The sequence below is a fragment of the Acartia tonsa genome, chromosome 3 (assembly GCF_053477335.1).
Source record: "Acartia tonsa isolate MP-2025a chromosome 3, ASM5347733v1, whole genome shotgun sequence".
Lineage (NCBI taxonomy): Eukaryota > Metazoa > Arthropoda > Copepoda > Calanoida > Acartiidae > Acartia > Acartia tonsa.
In genome coordinates, this window is record NC_137262.1 from 42,335,979 (window position 1) to 42,355,083 (window position 19,105).

General features: G+C 33.2%; 1 protein-coding gene across 4 annotated transcripts in view; it reads left to right on the forward strand.

Moving 5' to 3' along the window:
• The window catches only part of MAPk-Ak2 (MAP kinase-activated protein kinase 2), a 55,380-nt gene that overhangs the window by 9,455 nt on the left and 26,820 nt on the right, over positions 1-19,105 (forward strand). For 2 of the 4 annotated variants that reach the window (XM_080154074.1, XM_080154075.1), the window contains exons 2-4: positions 15,594-15,648; positions 16,623-16,707; positions 18,611-18,693. In XM_080154074.1, coding sequence (XP_080010200.1) covers positions 15,594-15,648; positions 16,623-16,707; positions 18,611-18,693 — 223 coding nt within the window. Of the gene's footprint in view, positions 1-11,745; positions 11,860-13,041; positions 13,675-15,593; positions 15,649-16,622; positions 16,708-18,610; positions 18,694-19,105 lie in introns of those variants that run through there. The other 2 variants (XM_080154073.1, XM_080154072.1) reach the window with 2 other exon arrangements.

Consider the following 19,105-nt stretch of genomic DNA (forward strand, 5'->3'; position numbering starts at 1 on the left):
TGCTCGGTTTATTTAACTCAAATATATAATTTGTGTATCTATACTAAAGTCCGATAGAATCGTTTATCTATTTTAAAATTTACACATTGGTCCTCTGCTCATTATATTTTAGTTAATAAGTTGAATCATATCAAGATTTTAGTACGTTTATTATATAGAAGATTTATGAAAAATGTATTAGTTATTTCTTTCATCGTATTATAAACGGCTTTCCGCGGATATAGAATGTACAATTATAAGATTAAAACCAGTTTTTTAGCCCCGAGGTGCCGAAGGCACGGGCTAAAAAAATGGTTTTGATCTTATGATTGTACATTTTTATATTCGTAGAAAGCTGGATATAATACGATGCTAGACATAGTTTTTTCGTATGAAAGAGAACCGGTTCCTATCCACCGGATTCGAATGAATACGAGAAAATACTGTTAAATACTGTATGAAAATAATTGCGCTTTTGACCCTAGTCTCTAGGGGGAGGAAAATTCACGGGGGCGTTAATCCAAAATAAACACAAGACGCATTTAAATCGTTCCTAGAAAGCATATTTAAATCAATACAGCCATATGAATGATCATTGACTTTAAACTAAAAACCTTACTACTTTATAATAAAGAACCATTTGAAATATAATTATCCATTTTGATTGAAAACTAAATATAAAATCAACTATAAAAATAGATGAAACTGTTCATTTTACATTTTTAGCCCTCATAAAAGTTTTTACCTCTAACTCTGAAACTTTCCTTCATTCTTTAGCATGGAAAATTTAAACTTTTTAGATGTAAAACATCTCTATAAGTTTAAATGACACCCACCTTCTAACAGTAAAATATACCTGTAAGGAATCAAAAATTGGTCTGCTTATTACACTAGTCCTCAAAGTTTTATTATGACGTTTTCTTATTTGTTGGCTTCGTAACTTTGGAGACTTTTATTGCATTTTAATTGGTTGATCTATTAAGTTAAGTGTACAAACGTTTCAAGCATTAATTGAAATCGAGAAAAGGGGTAATTTTGTGTATCATCATTGGAGATATACATCAATTTATCGTCCATTTTCTTATCCCTTAAAAATCCCTGAAAATATCCAAATTTTCTCTTTGTTTTTGAATAAGTTCTTTCTTGTTCTTGTGTAACATGTGCTTAAATGCTTTGAATTACAGGTAAAATAAAATGACACAAGTATTTTAGGATTGGCTAATTTCCAATTTTATTTTTACATTACATAATATATGTTTAGAATTTAATGGAATACTTCTAGATATCATTAAATCTTTAGTATTTCCTTATTTTACCCTACCCTTTTTTCAACCATCCACTCCTTGATAATATCTTATACTTTTCACTCAGTCTCATAAACATTTTTGATACTTTTGTGAAACTACCTATTGACCTTCCCATTATTTTTTGGAATCTCCTCTCCAATTTTGAGTATCGCCGAAACTATTATTTTTCCCACTTTTTTTAGTGTGTGTGGTTGAGTGGTGAGTCATTAAAACTTTTGAGTATACTTTTATAAACAATAATTTTCCTTGGAGCTCAAATAAAGAACTTTGACCTGATACTAACTATTGTTTATTTTATATGACTCATTAAATTAATTTTTAAGAAGAAAATTTGTGCAATTTTGCGTCTTGTCTTTTTAAACAAGAACTCTATTTAGGTAATGAGGCTTAAAGTTCAAAGAAATTGTATCATAAATGACTTTTTAATAACAAATGTTTAACTTAGAACAAAATATTACTTTTTATTTATGAGTTTTATCTTAGAAATTAAAAATCTAAAGTTTTAGGTTCTTAATATTATAAACCTTTATCAAGTAATAACAAGATTTTTTTCTCAATAAATTGTCTACTACAAAAGATCAAAAAATGCAACTTTATATTTTATTGTCCTATCATGGTGTATTTTTCAGGGAGAGAGGGGACAATGCTGTTTCTAAAAAAATTCAAATCCTCTCCACCCAAATTGTATCATTTAGGTATAAGAAGTTGTTCTGAATTAAGCCTTAACATATAGACAAAGTACATATGTATATAGCAATGTTATTATCTGAGCTTTATTATTTAAATCAATATAAAATATTTAATGCATAAATATATAATATGCTTCACATTAAAATCATTTGTTAATTTTTTTATCCCTTTATCCTCAATGAATTTATCTATTTATCCAAGTTAACGAAGTATTTCCAACTAAAACCAGTACAAATAGTGCATACTATGGGATGCTTGACCCAAATAATCATCCTATCATGTAATGATAAGTGTTTTAATATAGGTGAAGTGATGGATGTAAGAATCTGTTGAATTATCATATAGTTGATTAGCCATAAACCTGCCCTGAAGCTAAATTAATTAAGCTTTCCTAAAATTATTGATAAACATATTGTTTCACCTGTTTATGAGATCTTAACAAACACATCCACTCATTCAGCCACTTTAGTATGAAGTTTCTAATTATGTGTGCTTTTAATTAAGCACATTTTTAACACATCTTCCCTCTTTTTTTTAACAGGGTGCTCTAACCTTGCAGACCCACTTCATTAACATATCCCTACACACCTGATATTTCTATAAATCCAACCTTTCATTGTGTCAAGAGCAATAACTCAACAATTTTATGATTTTGAGGGATTTCATTCATGAACAAGGATGACAACATCCATAAAAGCGAAGCACTGAAACGGTAGGACAAACGGACATTAACAATTGTATAGTGTTAAAACTTAATTATCATAATATAAATTTATAAGAGTCAAAGCAAAATTGTAAGTAAAGGGGGATGTGGAAAATAACCATTTGGGCAGGGGGGGGGGGTTTACTCGAGAACCCTTAGAGCTAGAGGGAGCTAATTTTGGATATAAGCTTCTAAGGGGCCAAAGTTACTTTTAAAATTATCGTCGACCCCCCACCCCCCCCCCCAAAAAAATTTTTTTTTTGGGGGGGGGGCGGGTGGATTATACTATAGGATGTTTCTCATAAACGACTTGAGATAAATGGAGCAAACCTTGGGATACAAGTTTTGTAGGCCTATATTTGATTTTAGAATTATCGTTGACCACCCACCCACCCCAAAACCCCTAATTTGGGGGGGGGGGGCGGGTGAATTATACTATAGGGTGTTTCTCATAAACGACTTGAGATAAATGGAGCAAACCTTGGGATACAAGTTTTGTAGGCCTATATTTGATTTTAGAATTATCGTTGACCACCCACCCACCCCAAAACCCCTAATTTGGGGGGGGGGGGGCGGGTGAATTATACTATATGGTGTTTCTCATAAACAACTTGAGATAAATGGAGCAAACCTTGGGATACAAGTTTTGTAGGCCTATATTTGATTTTAGAATTATCGTTGACCACCCACCCACCCCAAAACCCCTAATTTGGGGGGGGGGGGCGGGTGAATTATACTATAGGGTGTTTCTCATAAACGACTTGAGATAAATGGAGCAAACCTTGGGATACAAGTTTTGTAGGCCTATATTTGATTTTAGAATTATCGTTGACCACCCACCCACCCCAAAACCCCTAATTTGGGGGGGGGGGGGGCGGGTGAATTATACTATAGGGTGTTTCTCATAAACGACTTGAGATAAATGGAGCAAACCTTAGGATACAAGTTTTGTAGGCCTATATTTGATTTTAGAATTTTCGTTGACCACCCACCCACCCCAAAACCCCTAATTTGGGGGGGGGGGGCGGGTGAATTATACTATAGGGTGTTTCTCATAAACAACTTGAGATAAATGGAGCAAACCTTAGGATACAAGTTTTGTAGGCCTATATTTGATTTTATAATTATCGTTGACCACCCACTCACCCCCAAACCCCTAATTTTTTTTTTTGGGGGGGGGGGGGGCGGGTGGATTATACTATAGGGTGTTTCTCATAAACAACTTGCAGCAATTTTATTTTGGGTGCTACTCCCTTAGTTTTAGAGATAATTGGATGAAATCTTTTGGGCTGGGTCACTAATTACCCCAACTATTGGTATCTTTAAAAAAACGGCTGCAAGACCGCCGCTCCCGCCGCCCGCCGCCATTTACCGCCGCCACCAAAAAATTTTTTTTATTTTATTTCTCGCTGAATTAGGCAATTTGGAATCATTTGAGACCATGGTATTTTTTTCTAAAATTTTTTGCCTTACAAGCAACCCTGCGGGGGATTTAGTCATTTTTTCAAATTCTCGAAAAAAATAACATGGTCTCAAATGATTACAAATTGCCTAATTCGGCGAGAAATGCAATAAAAATTTTTTTTTTGTGGCGGCTGTAAACGGCTGCGGGCAGCGGGAGCGGCGGTCCCGCCGCCATTTTTTTTAAAAGATACCAATAGTTAGGGTAATTAGTGACCCAGCCCAAAAGATTTCATCCAATTATCTCTAAAACTAAGGGAGTAGCACCCAAAATAAAAGTCGAAACAAATTCTCGTTTATCAAGGTATATCTTAAATTCAGTGCCTCTCCTAAGCTTTTAAAGATATTGAGACAAAACCTTTTGAGGTAGATCAGTAAAAAATATTTGAATAAAAAATGGCGGCGATACCGCCGCTCCCGCCATCCACCGCCATTTTCCGCCGCCCACAGGACGGCTTGTAAGGGGAAAAATTTTTGAAAAAAATAATATGGTCTCAAATGATTCCAAATTGCCTAATTCGGCGAGAAATGCAATAATTTGAAAAAAATGACTAAGTCCCCCCGCAGGGTTGGTTATAAGGGGAAAAATTTTTGAAAAAAATAACATGGTCTCAAATGATTCCAAATTGCCTAATTCGGCGAGAAATGCAATAAAAAAAATTTTGGCGGCGGTGGCGGAAAATGGCGGTGGACGGCGGGAGCGGCGGTATCGCCGCCATTTTTTATTCAAATATTTTTTACTGATCTACCTCAAAAGGTTTTGTCTCAATATCTTTAAAAGCTTAGGAGAGGCACTGAATTTAAGATATACCTAGATAAACGAGAATTTGAAAAAAATGACTAAGTCCCCCCGCAGGGTTGGTTATAAGGGGAAAAATTTTTGAAAAAAATAACATGGTCTCAAATGATTCCAAATTGCTTAATTCGGCGAGAAATGCAATAAAAAATTTTTTTTTGGCGGCGGCGGAAATTGGCGGCGAACGGCGGGAGCGGCGGACCCGCCGCCGTTTTTTTTGAAAGATACCTCTAGTTGGGGTAATTAGTGACCCAGCCCAAAAGATTTCACCCAATTATCTCTAAAACTAAGGGAGTAGCACCCAAAATAAAATTGCTGGTATGTCGTGGCACGAGTCACCACATTTCCCCCCCCCCCTTTTTCGCCTCACAAGCAACCCTGCGGGGGATTTAGTCATTTTTTAAAAATTCTCGAAAAAAATAACATGGTCTCAAAAGATTCCAAATTGCCTAATTCAGCGAGAAATGCAATAAAAAAATTTTTTTTGTGGCGGCTGTAAACGGCTGCGAGCGGCGGGAGCGGCGGTCCCGCCGCCGTTCTTTTTAAAAGATACCAATAGTTGGGGTAATTACTGACCCAGCCCAAAAGATTTCATCCAATTATCTCTAAAACTAAGGGAGTAGCACCCAAAATAAAAGTCGAAACAAAATTGTAAGTAAAGGGGGGGGGGGGAAATGTGGTGACTTGTCACACGACATACCAGCAATTTTATTTTGGGTGCTAGGACCTTAGTTTAAGAGATAATTGGATGAAATCTTTTGGGCTGGGTCACTAATTACCCCAACTACTGGTATCTTTAAAAAAAACGGCTGCGTGACCGCCGCTCCCGCCGCCCCCCGCCATTTACCGCCGCCACCAAAAAAAAAAATTTTATTGCATTTCTTGCCGAATTAGGCAATTTGGAATCATTTGAGACCATGTTATTTTTTTCAAAAATTTTTTGCCTTCCAAGCAACCCTGTGGGGGATTTAGTCATTTTTTTCAAATTCTCGAAAAAAATAATATGGTCTCAAATGATTCCAAATTGCCTAATTCAGCGAGAAATGCAATAAAAAATTTTTTTTGGTGGCTGCTGTAAACGGCGGCGGGCGGCGGGAGCGGCGGTCCCGCCGCCGTTTTTTTTAAAAGATACCAATAGTTGGGGTAATTAGTGACCCAGCCCAAAAGATTTCATCCAATTATCTCTAAAACTAAGGGAGTAGCACCCAAAATAAAAGTCGAAACAAAATTGTAAGTAAAGGGGGGGGGGGGAAATGTGGTGACTCGTCACACGACATACCAGCAATTTTATTTTGGGTGCTACGACCTTAGTTTTAGAGATAATTGGATGAAATCTTTTGGGCTGGGTCACTAATTACCCCAACTATTGGTATCTTTAAAAAAAAACGGCTGCGTGACCGCCGCTCCCGCCATTTACCGCCGCCACCAAAAAAATTTTTTTAATGCATTTCTCGCCGAATTGGGCAATTTGGAATCATTTGAGACCATGTTATTTTTTTGCTTACAAGCAACCTTGTGGGGGATTTAGTCATTTTTTTCAAATTCTCGAAAAAAATAACATGGTCTCAAATGATTTCAAATTGCCTAATTCAGCGAGAAATGCAATAAAAAAAATTTTTTTTGTGGTGGCTGTAAACGACGGCAAATAAATAAAAGTCTAAACAAAATTGTAAGTAAATGTGGTGACTCGTCACACGACATACCAGCAATTTTATTTTGGGTGCTTCGACCTTAGTTTTAGAGATAATTAGATAAAATCTTTTGGGCTGGGTCACTAATTACCCCAACTACTGGTATCTTTAAAAAAAACGGCTGCGTGACCGCCGCTCCCGCCGAAGCCCCTCGCCATTTACCGCCGCCACCAAAAAATTTTTTTTAATGCATTTCTCGCCGAATTAGGCAATTTGGAATCATTTGAGACCTTGTTATTTTTTTTTGAGAATTTGAAAAAAATGACTAAATCCCCCGCAGGGTTGCTTGGAAGGCGAAAAATTTTTGAAAAAAATAACATGGTCTCAAATGATTCCAAATTGCCTAATTCGGCGAGAAATGCAATAAAATTTTTTTTTTTTGTGGCGGCGGTAAATGGCGGGGGGCGGCGGGAGCGGCGGTCACGCAGCCGTTTTTTTAAAGATACCAGTAGTTGGGGTAATTAGTGACCCAGCCCAAAAGATTTCATCCAATTATCTCTAAAACTAAGGTCGTAGCACCCAAAATAAAATTGCTGGTATGTCGTGTGACGAGTCACCACATTTCCCCCCCCCCTTTACTTAAAATTTTGTTTCGACTTTATTTTGGGTGCTACTCCCTTAGTTTTAGAGATAATTGGATGAAATCTTTTGGGCTGGGTCACTAATTACCCCAACTATTGGTATCTTTTAAAAAAAACGGCAGCGGGACCGCCGCTCCCGCCGCCCGCCGCTGTTTACAGCCGCCACCAAAAAAAAAAATTTTATTGCATTTCTCGCTGAATTAGGCAATTTGGAATCATTTGAGACCATGTTATTATTTTCGAGAATTTGAAAAAAATTACTAAATCCCCCACAGGGTTGCTTGTAAGGCGAAAAATTTTTGAAAAAAATAACTTGGTCTCAAATGATTCCAAATTGCCTAATTCGGCGAGAAATGCAATAAAAAATTTTTTTTTGGTGGCGGCGGTAAATGGCGGCGGGCGGCGGGAGCGGCGGTCACGCAGCCGTTTTTTTTAAAGATACCAGTAGTTGGGGTAATTAGTGACCCAGCCCAAAAGATTTCATCCAATTATCTCTAAAACTAAGGTCGTAGCACCCAAAATAAAATTGCTGGTATGTCGTGTGACGAGTCACCACATTTCCCCCCCCCCCCCCCCTTTACTTACAATTTTGTTTCGACTTTTATTTTGGGTGCTACTCCCTTAGTTTTAGAGATAATTGGATGAAATCTTTTGGGCTGGGTCACTAATTACCCCAACTATTGGTATCTTTTTAAAAAAACGGCGGCGGGACCGCCGCCCGCAGCCGTTTACAGCCGCCACAAAAAAAAAAAATTTTTATTGCATTTCTCGCTGAATTAGGTTATTAGGAATCATTTGAGACCATGTTATTTTTTTCGAGAATTTGAAAAAAATGATTAAATCCCCCGCAGGGTTGCTTGTAAGGCAAAAAATTTTTGAAAAAAATAACATGGTCTCAAATGATTCCAAATTGCCTAATTCAGCGAGAAATGCAATAAAAAAAATTTTTTTGGTGGCGGCGGGCGGCGGTCTCGCAGCCGTTTTTTTAAAAATACCAATAGTTGGGGTAATTAGTGACCCAGCCCAAAAGATTTCATCCAATTATCTCTAAAACTAAGGGAGTAGCACCCAAAATAAAATTGCTGCAAGTCGTTTATGAGAAACACCCTATAGTATAATCCACCTGCCCCCCCCCCCAAAAAAAAAAAAATTAGGGGTTTGGGGGTGAGTGGGTGGTCAACGATAATTATAAAATCAAATATAGGCCTACAAAACTTGTATCCTAAGGTTTGCTCCATTTATCTCAAGTCGTTTATGAGAAACACCCTATAGTATAATTCACCCCCCCCCCCCCCCCAAATTAGGGGTTTTGGGGTGGGTGGGTGGTCAACAAAAATTCTAAAATCAAATATAGGCCTACAAAACTTGTATCCTAAGGTTTGCTCTATTTATCTCAAGTCGTTTATGAGAAACACCCTATAGTATAATTCACCCGCCCCCCCCCCCCAAATTAGGGGTTTTGGGGTGGGTGGGTGGTCAACGATAATTCTAAAATCAAATATAGGCCTACAAAACTTGTATCCCAAGGTTTGCTCCATTTATCTCAAGTCATTTATGAGAAACATCCTATAGTATAATCCACCCGCCCCCCCCAAAAAAAAAAAAATTTTGGGGGGGGGGTGGGGGGTCGACGATAATTTTAAAAGTAACTTTGGCCCCATAGAAGCTTATATCCAAAATTAGCTCCCTCTAGCTCTAAGGGTTCTCGAGTAAACCCCCCCCCCCTGCCCAAATGGTTATTTTCCACATCCCCCTTTGTTTAAAAACTGCTTGATACAGGATAATTTTTATGGACATACTTACATTTGTAGGACTTGATTATAGAGTTGCTTCGCTTTTTACATTATACTTTGTTGTCCCAGAAATCAATATACAAAAAATCAGATCAATCCGATGATTAGATCACATAAAAATTTGTTGTTAAAAAAGTAAAAAATCAACATGTTTAAAATGGACGTACGGACATTTTGGTAATGATTATAGAGTTGCTACGCTTTCTAAATCGTACCTAACTACTAAAGGAATCAACATGCAAAATTTGAAATCGATAGGACAATTCTAACATGCCTAAATTAACGGGAAAAGCTATCCGTTACGGACGTACGGACGGACCGACCCTAATTATAGAAAAGCTTCACTTTTAACAAGGAGAGCTGTGCTCGTTTTTTGTAGCGCAGCATTAGCGGAAATGATAGCGTGCCTGCTTTCCGTTGGGGTGGTATTCGTTTCTAATCTGGAGTAGTACGCCGCGTCAAAATTGAGACCCACTACTGCTAAGTCTAGCGCATGATACTAATAGAGACAAATGTCTTTTGTAATCAAATGGTCGTTTGTCAGTTCAACGTTACTTAGCCTATTATCTATGGTGGGCTTTAGAATATTGCATCCAATTGCAAGCTGATTATGCCCTTGGATTCTCTAGATGAAGTCTTGAAGTCAAAGTAACGAACTTTACCCCAACTATTACCAATATTATGCTGATTTTTTTTATGTATTTTTATTGTTTGAAATCATTGTAAGTTTTCATTAAGCAATATGTATGTATTTTGATGTTAAATCTTTATAGAGTCTTTTGTCAATGATTATATGGATAAGGATAGACGAACAGACCCACTATTTACAGAGTTGCTGCGCTACCGAGAGGGGGAAATGTCATATTCTGAATTTTTTATGTTTTTTTTTACGAAAATGCATTTTAAAGCTTTTTACATTTAAAATTTTTCTACAATGCATTATCATTCGAGGAGGGAGAGAACAATGGCAGTTGAAAAAATCTTTACTTTAATCTTCTTCCTTTGAATAAAAGAAGTTTCTATACCATTGCTTTATTTTAAAAGCTATCAGAACTGAAAATTTGCATTGAGCACTATTTGCCCTTCTATTTACATCCTTTTTGAAGATAGATTAATTTTTCGAGCTAGCCCCTTATCCGTGAATAGTTTACCGCAACAGAGAAATGATTTTAAAAATTTTAGTTTCCAACCATTTCCGGAAATTATCAACTCTATGCTTTGTGTTTCATATTCGCAAAAAGACACAATAGCAAGAAAATTGAATGAATTGTTTGTTGACGATTGTTTAGCAGAGGGGAACATTTAGAACTTTCACTCAAACACAATCATTGACCACTGAAACCTTCCCCTTTCCCCCTCTTTCTAATTCTTGAAATTATTTTGGCTCCTGTGGAGCTATTTTGACCTGACCTAATCAAATCTAAAGTTTTTTTTGTGATATAAGGGAAACTGCCGAACAGTTTTGTATACAGCTGGTTATAATCATATCATATAAAGTAGTAAGATTTTTTTGACTGAAGATTAAGACCTCAATAACTACTATTCCTATTGGGTTCTCTATTATATTTAGGCTTCATATAGTTTTTGAAAATATTTTATCTTTCACTTTAAGTCTTGGGATGGTCTTTCATATTTTTTCATTACACTCTGAATACAAAGCCACTAGATGCTAAGGGTGTATCCTTATAATTTGATACATGTGCGGATATGAATGCACTCACAGATTTTACAACAATGGATATATTATTACTTGGATGTTGCACCAGATTTTCATTTTCTCTAATAAAGCGAAACTTGCAGTAGGATAACATAACGACCCCCCCCCCCCCCTTTACCCCATCCCCTACTTCAGGATGAACACACTAGCCAAAAATTAGTTCCATATTAGCAACCTAAATTAACGTCATTTCCTTGACATAATATCCACGTATATTCTATATCCAAATTGACAACATAACCCAAGCATATAAAACTAATTTTACATTTTAGTTTTAACCAGCCTAAACAAGTATGACAACTTCCAGAAGTAGTTTAGCACAAGATAAATCAAGATTAATATCTTTACATCTAAAGAACATGATGTTTTTACAATATGTTTATAGGTAGTCATTTTTGCCTCATTTCTTCTTAATATAATACAATTTTACTTTAAGTTAGAACATCGAAAATTCTGCATTTTACATTTAGTGGTTGAAACGTTTATACACTCATTTTAATACACCAAAGAATCAAAATTCATTTTAAGTACCTTAAGTTGTTAAGCCGACGAATAAGAAAACGTTATTAAAAACCTTTGGAGACTAGTGAAGTAAACAGCCCAACTGAATAGTTGGTAGGCGAGTTCACAATTGTCTTATAGAGAAGCTATGCTTCTAACCCAAAAGTCTTTAACCTTTGTAAAAAAAATTCTGAAGAATTTCATCATACAACCCCATAAAAAAAGAAAATATTAGTCATATCGACAACCACTATAAAAACCAAAACGATGGTTTATGTCCCCCTCCTCCCACTCCCCATATTTCTCCGCATCCATTTTCATGATGTAAGGGGTGGGGGGGGGGGGAGGAGAGTTTCAGTCCTCGTTTATTAATAGGGAAAGGTTTCGGCGTATATGGGAAGGAATAAATTATTTGAGAGTTTTCTCTCTCCTTTCCTATATCTCTCTCTCTCTTTCTCCTTTCCTATCTCTCTTTCTCTCTCTCTCTCTCTTTCTGGCTCTTATACTCATATCTGTAAATGTTCGTGTTAGTTTTCATTTAAGTTTGTTCAAGATCGAATGTGCTTATTTTGAGTTATTTGATAACTCAGTGAAATAAAAATAAAGAACTCCATATAAAGTGATTTGCAATATCTACAAGGCAATTGAATTAATTCATGGGATAAAATTATTGTATTTTTCGAAAAATTTTACATTAAAGACGTTATTATAATTAGGCATAGAAATTATCTTTCATTATTGTAAATATTTCAAAGAATTAAATTAAAGTATACAGATATATTTACAGAAAATTATCTAAATTATTATTATATCAATTATGATTGATCATAACAATCAATATTTAATCAGAAATGTTTATTTAATGAATCTTTAATTTATTTATTTTCTGTAATTTGTCCTAATAAGATATCTAATTAGCATATCTGATAAAAGTTAGGCTATTAATGTTATTAATAGAGCTATAGTTTAGGTTTTTTTTTTAGAGCTTCACTCTCTAGGTAAATGTGTTACTGTTAAACTTCTTTCCCCCTCCCTTCACACCTCCTTTGTAGTGCAATAGCTTGAAACCATCGAAGTTTTTCCTTAATGAAAGAATCTAAATAGTCTATTTTTTTTGCTTTAAACAAACAATTATGAATATTTTATTTATTACTTGAATAAAATTTGGTTGTAAAACTGGTATTAAAAGTTAAAACCTTTTTTTTTTTTGGGGGGGGGGGTGTTAATATTTCATAGGTTTTTAATCCGACCTGAAGAATAGCCAGATGCCCCAAAAGAACCAGTAATATAATTCCCTGGAAAGCACAACCTAATAAATTCTACTGTCAGCAAGAGTATAAGGGAAAAACGAACGGACGGAAGGACATTATTCTATTTTGCAATATAATAGCAACTTCTCTCATACAATAGCGCCTTTCTGTGCTTTGCTGTTAAAATAGCATTAAACCTTATATCCCTCATACTTCAAAAGTACTGCAAAAAATCCTTAGATATTTTGCACATAAAAAAATATGAAATATTTTACTTTATGGGAAAGAATGTATGTAATTGAATACCTTAAAAATTCATTTTTAATGAAACAAAATATTTTTAAAGTACTAATAATAACATTGTACTTTTCTCAAGAAAACATTCCTTAAATTCCCATCTGAGTGCATTTTAAAATACCTTCAATTAAACAGTGATTCAAATTTCATTCTTGTGAAAATTTTCTTGAAACATTGCATCATTATTGCTAAATGCTTTTCCAGCAAATTAGCACATAAAGTTGTTATTATGTTATCTTTCCACCCGCCCATGAATTAATTCAATGTTTTCACAGTGTTTTCAAGTGTCAGTCTGAGTTTAACTTTGAGCCGGCATTGTTCACAGTTATATATTGCATAAAGATTAATGAGTTAATTAAAGCATTACTCATAGACACACATTTTTGAAATTCCGCGCTACAGACACACACACACACATTTCAGTAGAAATTCTAGTGATATAAGAAAGCCCAACAAGTGTGTGAAGTAGTATTAGTGTGTATTCTGAATTCAACTCAGGCAGCAGACAGACTAAATTTGTATTAGTTCATAGTTGCTTCCTGCCTGATAGCTGCTAAACTAGTTATATATATTACACACACACACTAAGCTACCTTGCTTAGCCACGCACAGTGAGTGACACACACACACACTTTATAGTGTGACAAACTGACTATCTTTCTATTCCTATATTTATTTATCAGCTAGTTTATATATGAAACTTGTGGACACAACGTATTTCTCGCTGGCTAAGTCCTACTTAACCTCGTTGGTTAAGAAGAAAGAGAAAACGTCGTCTTCGTTGCCCGTCTCGAGTGCACACAGTTGTGATTCAAATATCTCAGCGTCAGCTGATCAAGGCTCAATGAAGCGTTCAACCACAGAAGAAGGGCTTAAAAACATTAACAGCCTTCTCATGTCGCTTGTTGGTAGGAATTTTTACATTTTATTTGCATATTTTGATATTATTTACTACTATCTTTATAAACTATTTAAAGCATAAAATTGCATTATTTTAAAAAAAAATTATTTTTAAACCAATAGCATTTGTCATAGATATGGGAATTCCGTTTTTTAAATCCACTTATTTTTCTTATTTTTACAATTCATCATGTATTTACTTTATACCCTCTAGCATTGCATTATCTATAAGTAAATAATAATCTTTAATAAATTGATTTTTAAACATACATTACTCGTAATAAATTATTGCAAACAGTGAGAACTCTTTTTTTACCTACCTTTTTTTTATATGTTTTAGTGAAGTATTGGTTTTTGATTCACGCCCAATTTTATTTGAAATTGGAAATTCTAAAATCCAGAAAATATCTATTAACATGATTTTTATGCCATTTATCATAAAAATATTGATAAATTGATAAATCATTCACCATTTTGTCAATAATCATTAATTCTACACAAAAAAGGGTTTTGCCTTTATGAGTTGTGAATATATCCTGTTCTTATAGAATAATCTAGATTCGACTGGTGTTATTTTTTAAATATTAAATATATTGATTTTTGATTACATGTATTGTAAAAAAAAATTAACTAAGAGGGATAGGTTTGACATGAAAAAACTTATTTTGTCTTAAATTTTCTGACAAACAAAATAACTTTTTGTATTGTAAATAAAACCACAATCTCTTATTCTTAAAGTGTCCTATTCTTTCCTAAAATAGTCCTTATGGTTATATATTTATATAACTAATTACAAATGAAGGAATGGTAAATAGCTTTCACACCATTTTTGTGCATTCATTATATTGTATTCTTTCTTCAACAATTTCCGTTACAATTATCGGGGATGTGCCGCTTTAGTTTTTCCAATAAAAAATGCATAAAGTTTGTATAAAAATCTTAAAAGCTGAATATAAGTTGTACATAATCATATGAAGAATAAGACACCTTTTCAAAAACCTTTTGCTTAAAACTTTTCAATGAAATGATGTTACAGAAACAATTTCTTCTTCTCTATAGAGTAACAAACTATTATTTATTACCTACCTAGTAAAAAGTATTACATTTTTTAAGGTTTTGCAACTTTTTATAGACAAAAAGTTGTTATGTTTTTTTCTTCAAGAGACCTAATTTTGCTTAATCAAGTATCTAAGGGGAACGTCTAATATATGTGACAACCTTCTCCCTGAGTAATTATGCAGCACCTAGTAGTTCTTATAGTTTTGCTGAGTTATCAAGATACTTAATAGGGACAGGTATAAGGCACTGGAAGAAAATGTTAGTATTTAGTTTTTCTGTCAGTCAAAATAATTTCTTTGTTTACCTAGTTAGTGAGATACTAAAGTTATAAAATTAGTGCTGAATTAAAACATTTTTTTGACTGGTTGAAAATCTAACATTTTAGATACTTAGTTTTCTTCATGTATCACATACCTGTCCCCGATTTTTAGAAATACCAATAATATACCTAGATTATTTATTTATGTTATATCCTCTTTTTTTTATGTGACAGAAAAAGAGAAAAAAGCTAGAAAAGCTTAACATTATAAAATATAAAATTCCGATCAGGATTTACATCTAAGATTAGATTTAAAATTGTAATTTTTGGACAAGTGAACACGCGTCTATTGAATTTACATTTAATAGTAGCATAGCTACTTCATAGATAGTTTTTGGCCTGTGTTTGTTGACAGAGAAAAATCCACCAAGGAAAGTATCTGAGCTACCTATGATTTAGTGTCAATTGGCAATCCTTACAAAAATGATCTTTTCTGAACTTATTTTTCATCATAAACTAGTCTTTAAGTTTTTTTTCTATAGGTATTGGACCATAATTTTGAATACCTAATTAAAAAATATATATATATTTAAAAATCTTTTTTTTCAGGTACTCCCCGCGGTACCCTCCAGGTGAAAACGCACCCAATCACAGACGATTACAGGTGAGTTCAGACAATTTTCTTCGAGTAATAAAATATCATTAGATTAGTACCATTTTTGTTTTTCCGGGTATTAGGCCGATCTGGGCAATCAAAACTGGTTTAATCTTTTTTTTTACTATCCTCGGAAAGCTGTATATAACACGATGTGATAAATAACTATCACAGGTCAGTTTAATATGTAAATTAGTTTATTTGTACTTATAAAAAGTTTTTCACCAAAAAGAACTTGCATCAAAATCTGATATTTTGAAACAACAAGGAGCTTCAAATAATAATAAAAACCAATTTTATATTTTTATTTACCGAACACTCTGTGAAGAATGAAATATGAACAGCTTTTCATATTGAAAAATTCCATTAGATCGTTCTGCTTTTAAGGATATTTGATTTTTGTAAAGCGCTCATACAAGGATATTTAAAGTACAGAATGTTCAGAAAGAGAGGTTTTTATTGTATAAAAAATTATTTAATGGAATAATCCAAAATGTTGGTAGGTATATTTTTATTTGAAGTGTGTGATTGCTCTTTTGTTGAATATTTGATTTTCAAAATATGGATTTTTGACAATAGAATTCAAAACAAATTCTTTTCAAAGCAAACTCTAGATAAATTTTGAATAGGTACTACAGAAGGTACTATGGAGGTTCTTGTCTATTGTTTAGAAGAAAATATTCGAATAATCTGTAGGATATAAAAATTAACCCATCTTTATTTAAAAAAAAGATATAAAAATTTTAATATAAAATTAGTACCTACTGATTATTGTTGTATCCAATAGACGTCCTAGAGTGGGGGTAAAGGTTTGTTTGCCACTCTTAAACTTTTAATCCCCTCATTTTATCCCCCTCAAAATATAAAGCTTCGACATCCCTGTTGTATTAAGATCAGTTTTAATGCCTAAGAACTTTAGTATGTTTGAATATATTTAATACCTACCTAGTTATCTTTTTATTTAATTAAATATTTTTTTTCAGACTAAGTTCCACAGTGTTGGGCCTGGGAATCAATGGCAAAGTTGTTGAATGTTATGGCAGTGATGGACTCAAATGTGCCCTCAAAGTAAGTTTTATTTTTTATTCAAATTCTTAGTGATGTATCTCTTATTGGTCATCCACAGTTTTAAATTGAAGCATAATATTTGTGTCAAATGTTAATTTTTAATACCTTCCTACCCATTCCAAATGATTTTGCCATGTGTAATTTCTTCTGTTTTTGTACTTCATGTGTTTTAAGTTAAAAAGACTAAAGAGCTTATCTTTTTCTTAAAAAGATCATTAATATTTTTGTATTGTTTTTAAACATTACAAGAAATATATATCTTTTTTAGATAAATTTTACTTTTTGAAATATTTTTGTAAAATCTTTTTGCTTTTTAATAACACGGTGAAGTGAGCAGAGATAATAAGATCAACTCTGTAGACTATTTAATAGGACTTTCCTTCATTTCTTTTTATTTAAAATAGGTCAAAGTAGAAAGAGAAATAAAAAAGAATAGAAAATCGTAATTGTTTTCTAAGATTTAATTTTTAAAATATTAAATTCTTAGGGTTTAATATCTGGTAGCTAATACCAATTTAATTAGACCCAACTTAGTTAATCATCTAGAAAAAAATTTGAAAATGAGAGTGTCATTCTAAAAAGATGTTGCTAGGGAAATTTAATTTAACTCTCGGTTTAATGTTTTTTACCTAACTAGGTATTATATGCTTCTTTTAGAATTCTGGGAAATAGTTGGAATAGTTTTACTATGTTACTAACTTCATTTCAGGCAGATACAGAACTTAATGAACTTTTTTATTGTCTTTTACAGAAAACGTTTTACTACATTGATTTGATTGTTGTTAGGTAGCTAGCTACATTTTATAGAGGCCAATTAAGTTTTTATTCTGCAATTTCTCCTTTCTAATCCTTTTTACTCTGTTTTGTTTACATTTTCAGCGAAGGCATTGATCTTATGTTTTTATATTTTTAAAAGGATACGCTCTAGCTAGACTTTTTGTCTTATTACTGAAAAAATTCCTGATACATTATAAAACTGAAATAGCTTGAAATTCTGAGAACTTCTTTGTGTTAGCCATGTCTGACTTTCTTGAATTTTACATTCAAGATCAATTATCTAATTGTATTTCTAGTACGGTTTCGAAATTGATTAATATCTTCTGGATTAGAACCGGTTCTCATCCACACTAAAAAAATCGTGTATAGCATCATATTAGAGACAATTTACCACGAGTATTTAAATAAAAATCATAAAATTAATACCAGTCTTGTGTTAGCCCGGGTTTGTGGCCCCTCGGGGCAAACAAAACTGGTTTTAATATAATATTTTTACTTTAATACCCGCGGAAAGCTGTCTATTTAACAGTGCGATTAAATACTACCTACCTATTCTTTTATTTTCGTCTAATTATTTTTAGATTTTTAAATATTTTACCTAAAAATTCCGAAATTCCTAATTTTTGACCTAATTTTAATAGATTTTAGATATTTCAAATTCAGACATGTGAGTTTAAATTGTCTGAATTTCAATGTTTATTTGCCTAAAGTTTCAAGCTCAAAATATACATAAAAATATTGACTTTCTTTAAATAAATACTCAAATTTAATTTTTAAAGATATTAGATGTACTTGAATTTCTTTTGATTATAGATTTTTTCTCTTTATCTCAAATTATATATTTTTAATCATCTTTAGTTTTTCTTCAATATGTTTTAAAATTTGAAAGAAACTTTAGTTTTACTTGATAAGAAACAGTCGAAGTTAACTATTAATTAAACAGAGGTAAAATATCCATTAAAACTTAAAAAATAAACAATAAAACATTAGTTAAAAATTATAATTCAAATTTACAGCTGAATTTTTTATACAAAACCAGCTTTATCTCGCTATGACGGACATACAGACCTAAGACAGATATAAAGTAGCTGCGCTACTAATTAATTATTAATTGTTTATTGTTTAGGTGTTAAAAGATAACACAAAGAGCAGACGAGAAATAGATTTACACTGGAGATCTTCAGGGTGTAAACACATTGTTAATATCAGGTAACAATATTTACAATTATTTACCCTTAAATTGCACGACCTTTGTCTTGAGGTCCTCCCTGTGCATTGTAAAAAAGGAAACTTTTTATGAGCCAAAACATTCCCAGTATGTTTTAGTCTAATATAGCAGCCTAAGGTGGCTTTTTACATCTTTAGTATGTCAGGTGTGCAGGGAAAGAACAATGGTCAATAATATAGATTAATACCTAATGTCCTCATTCAACTTTTCACCAAACTATTTTTTGGTACCAAACGACGGGAACTACTTTATAATGTTTTGAAGAAGATATTTATTTAGTACATTACCCTCCCCCTATCTCTCTGATGCCGTTATTTCTGCTCGATACTTCCCTGACAACTAGTGGATGCTTAATTTATGTAACGATTAAGTAAATCTAAAAAGAATAAAGAG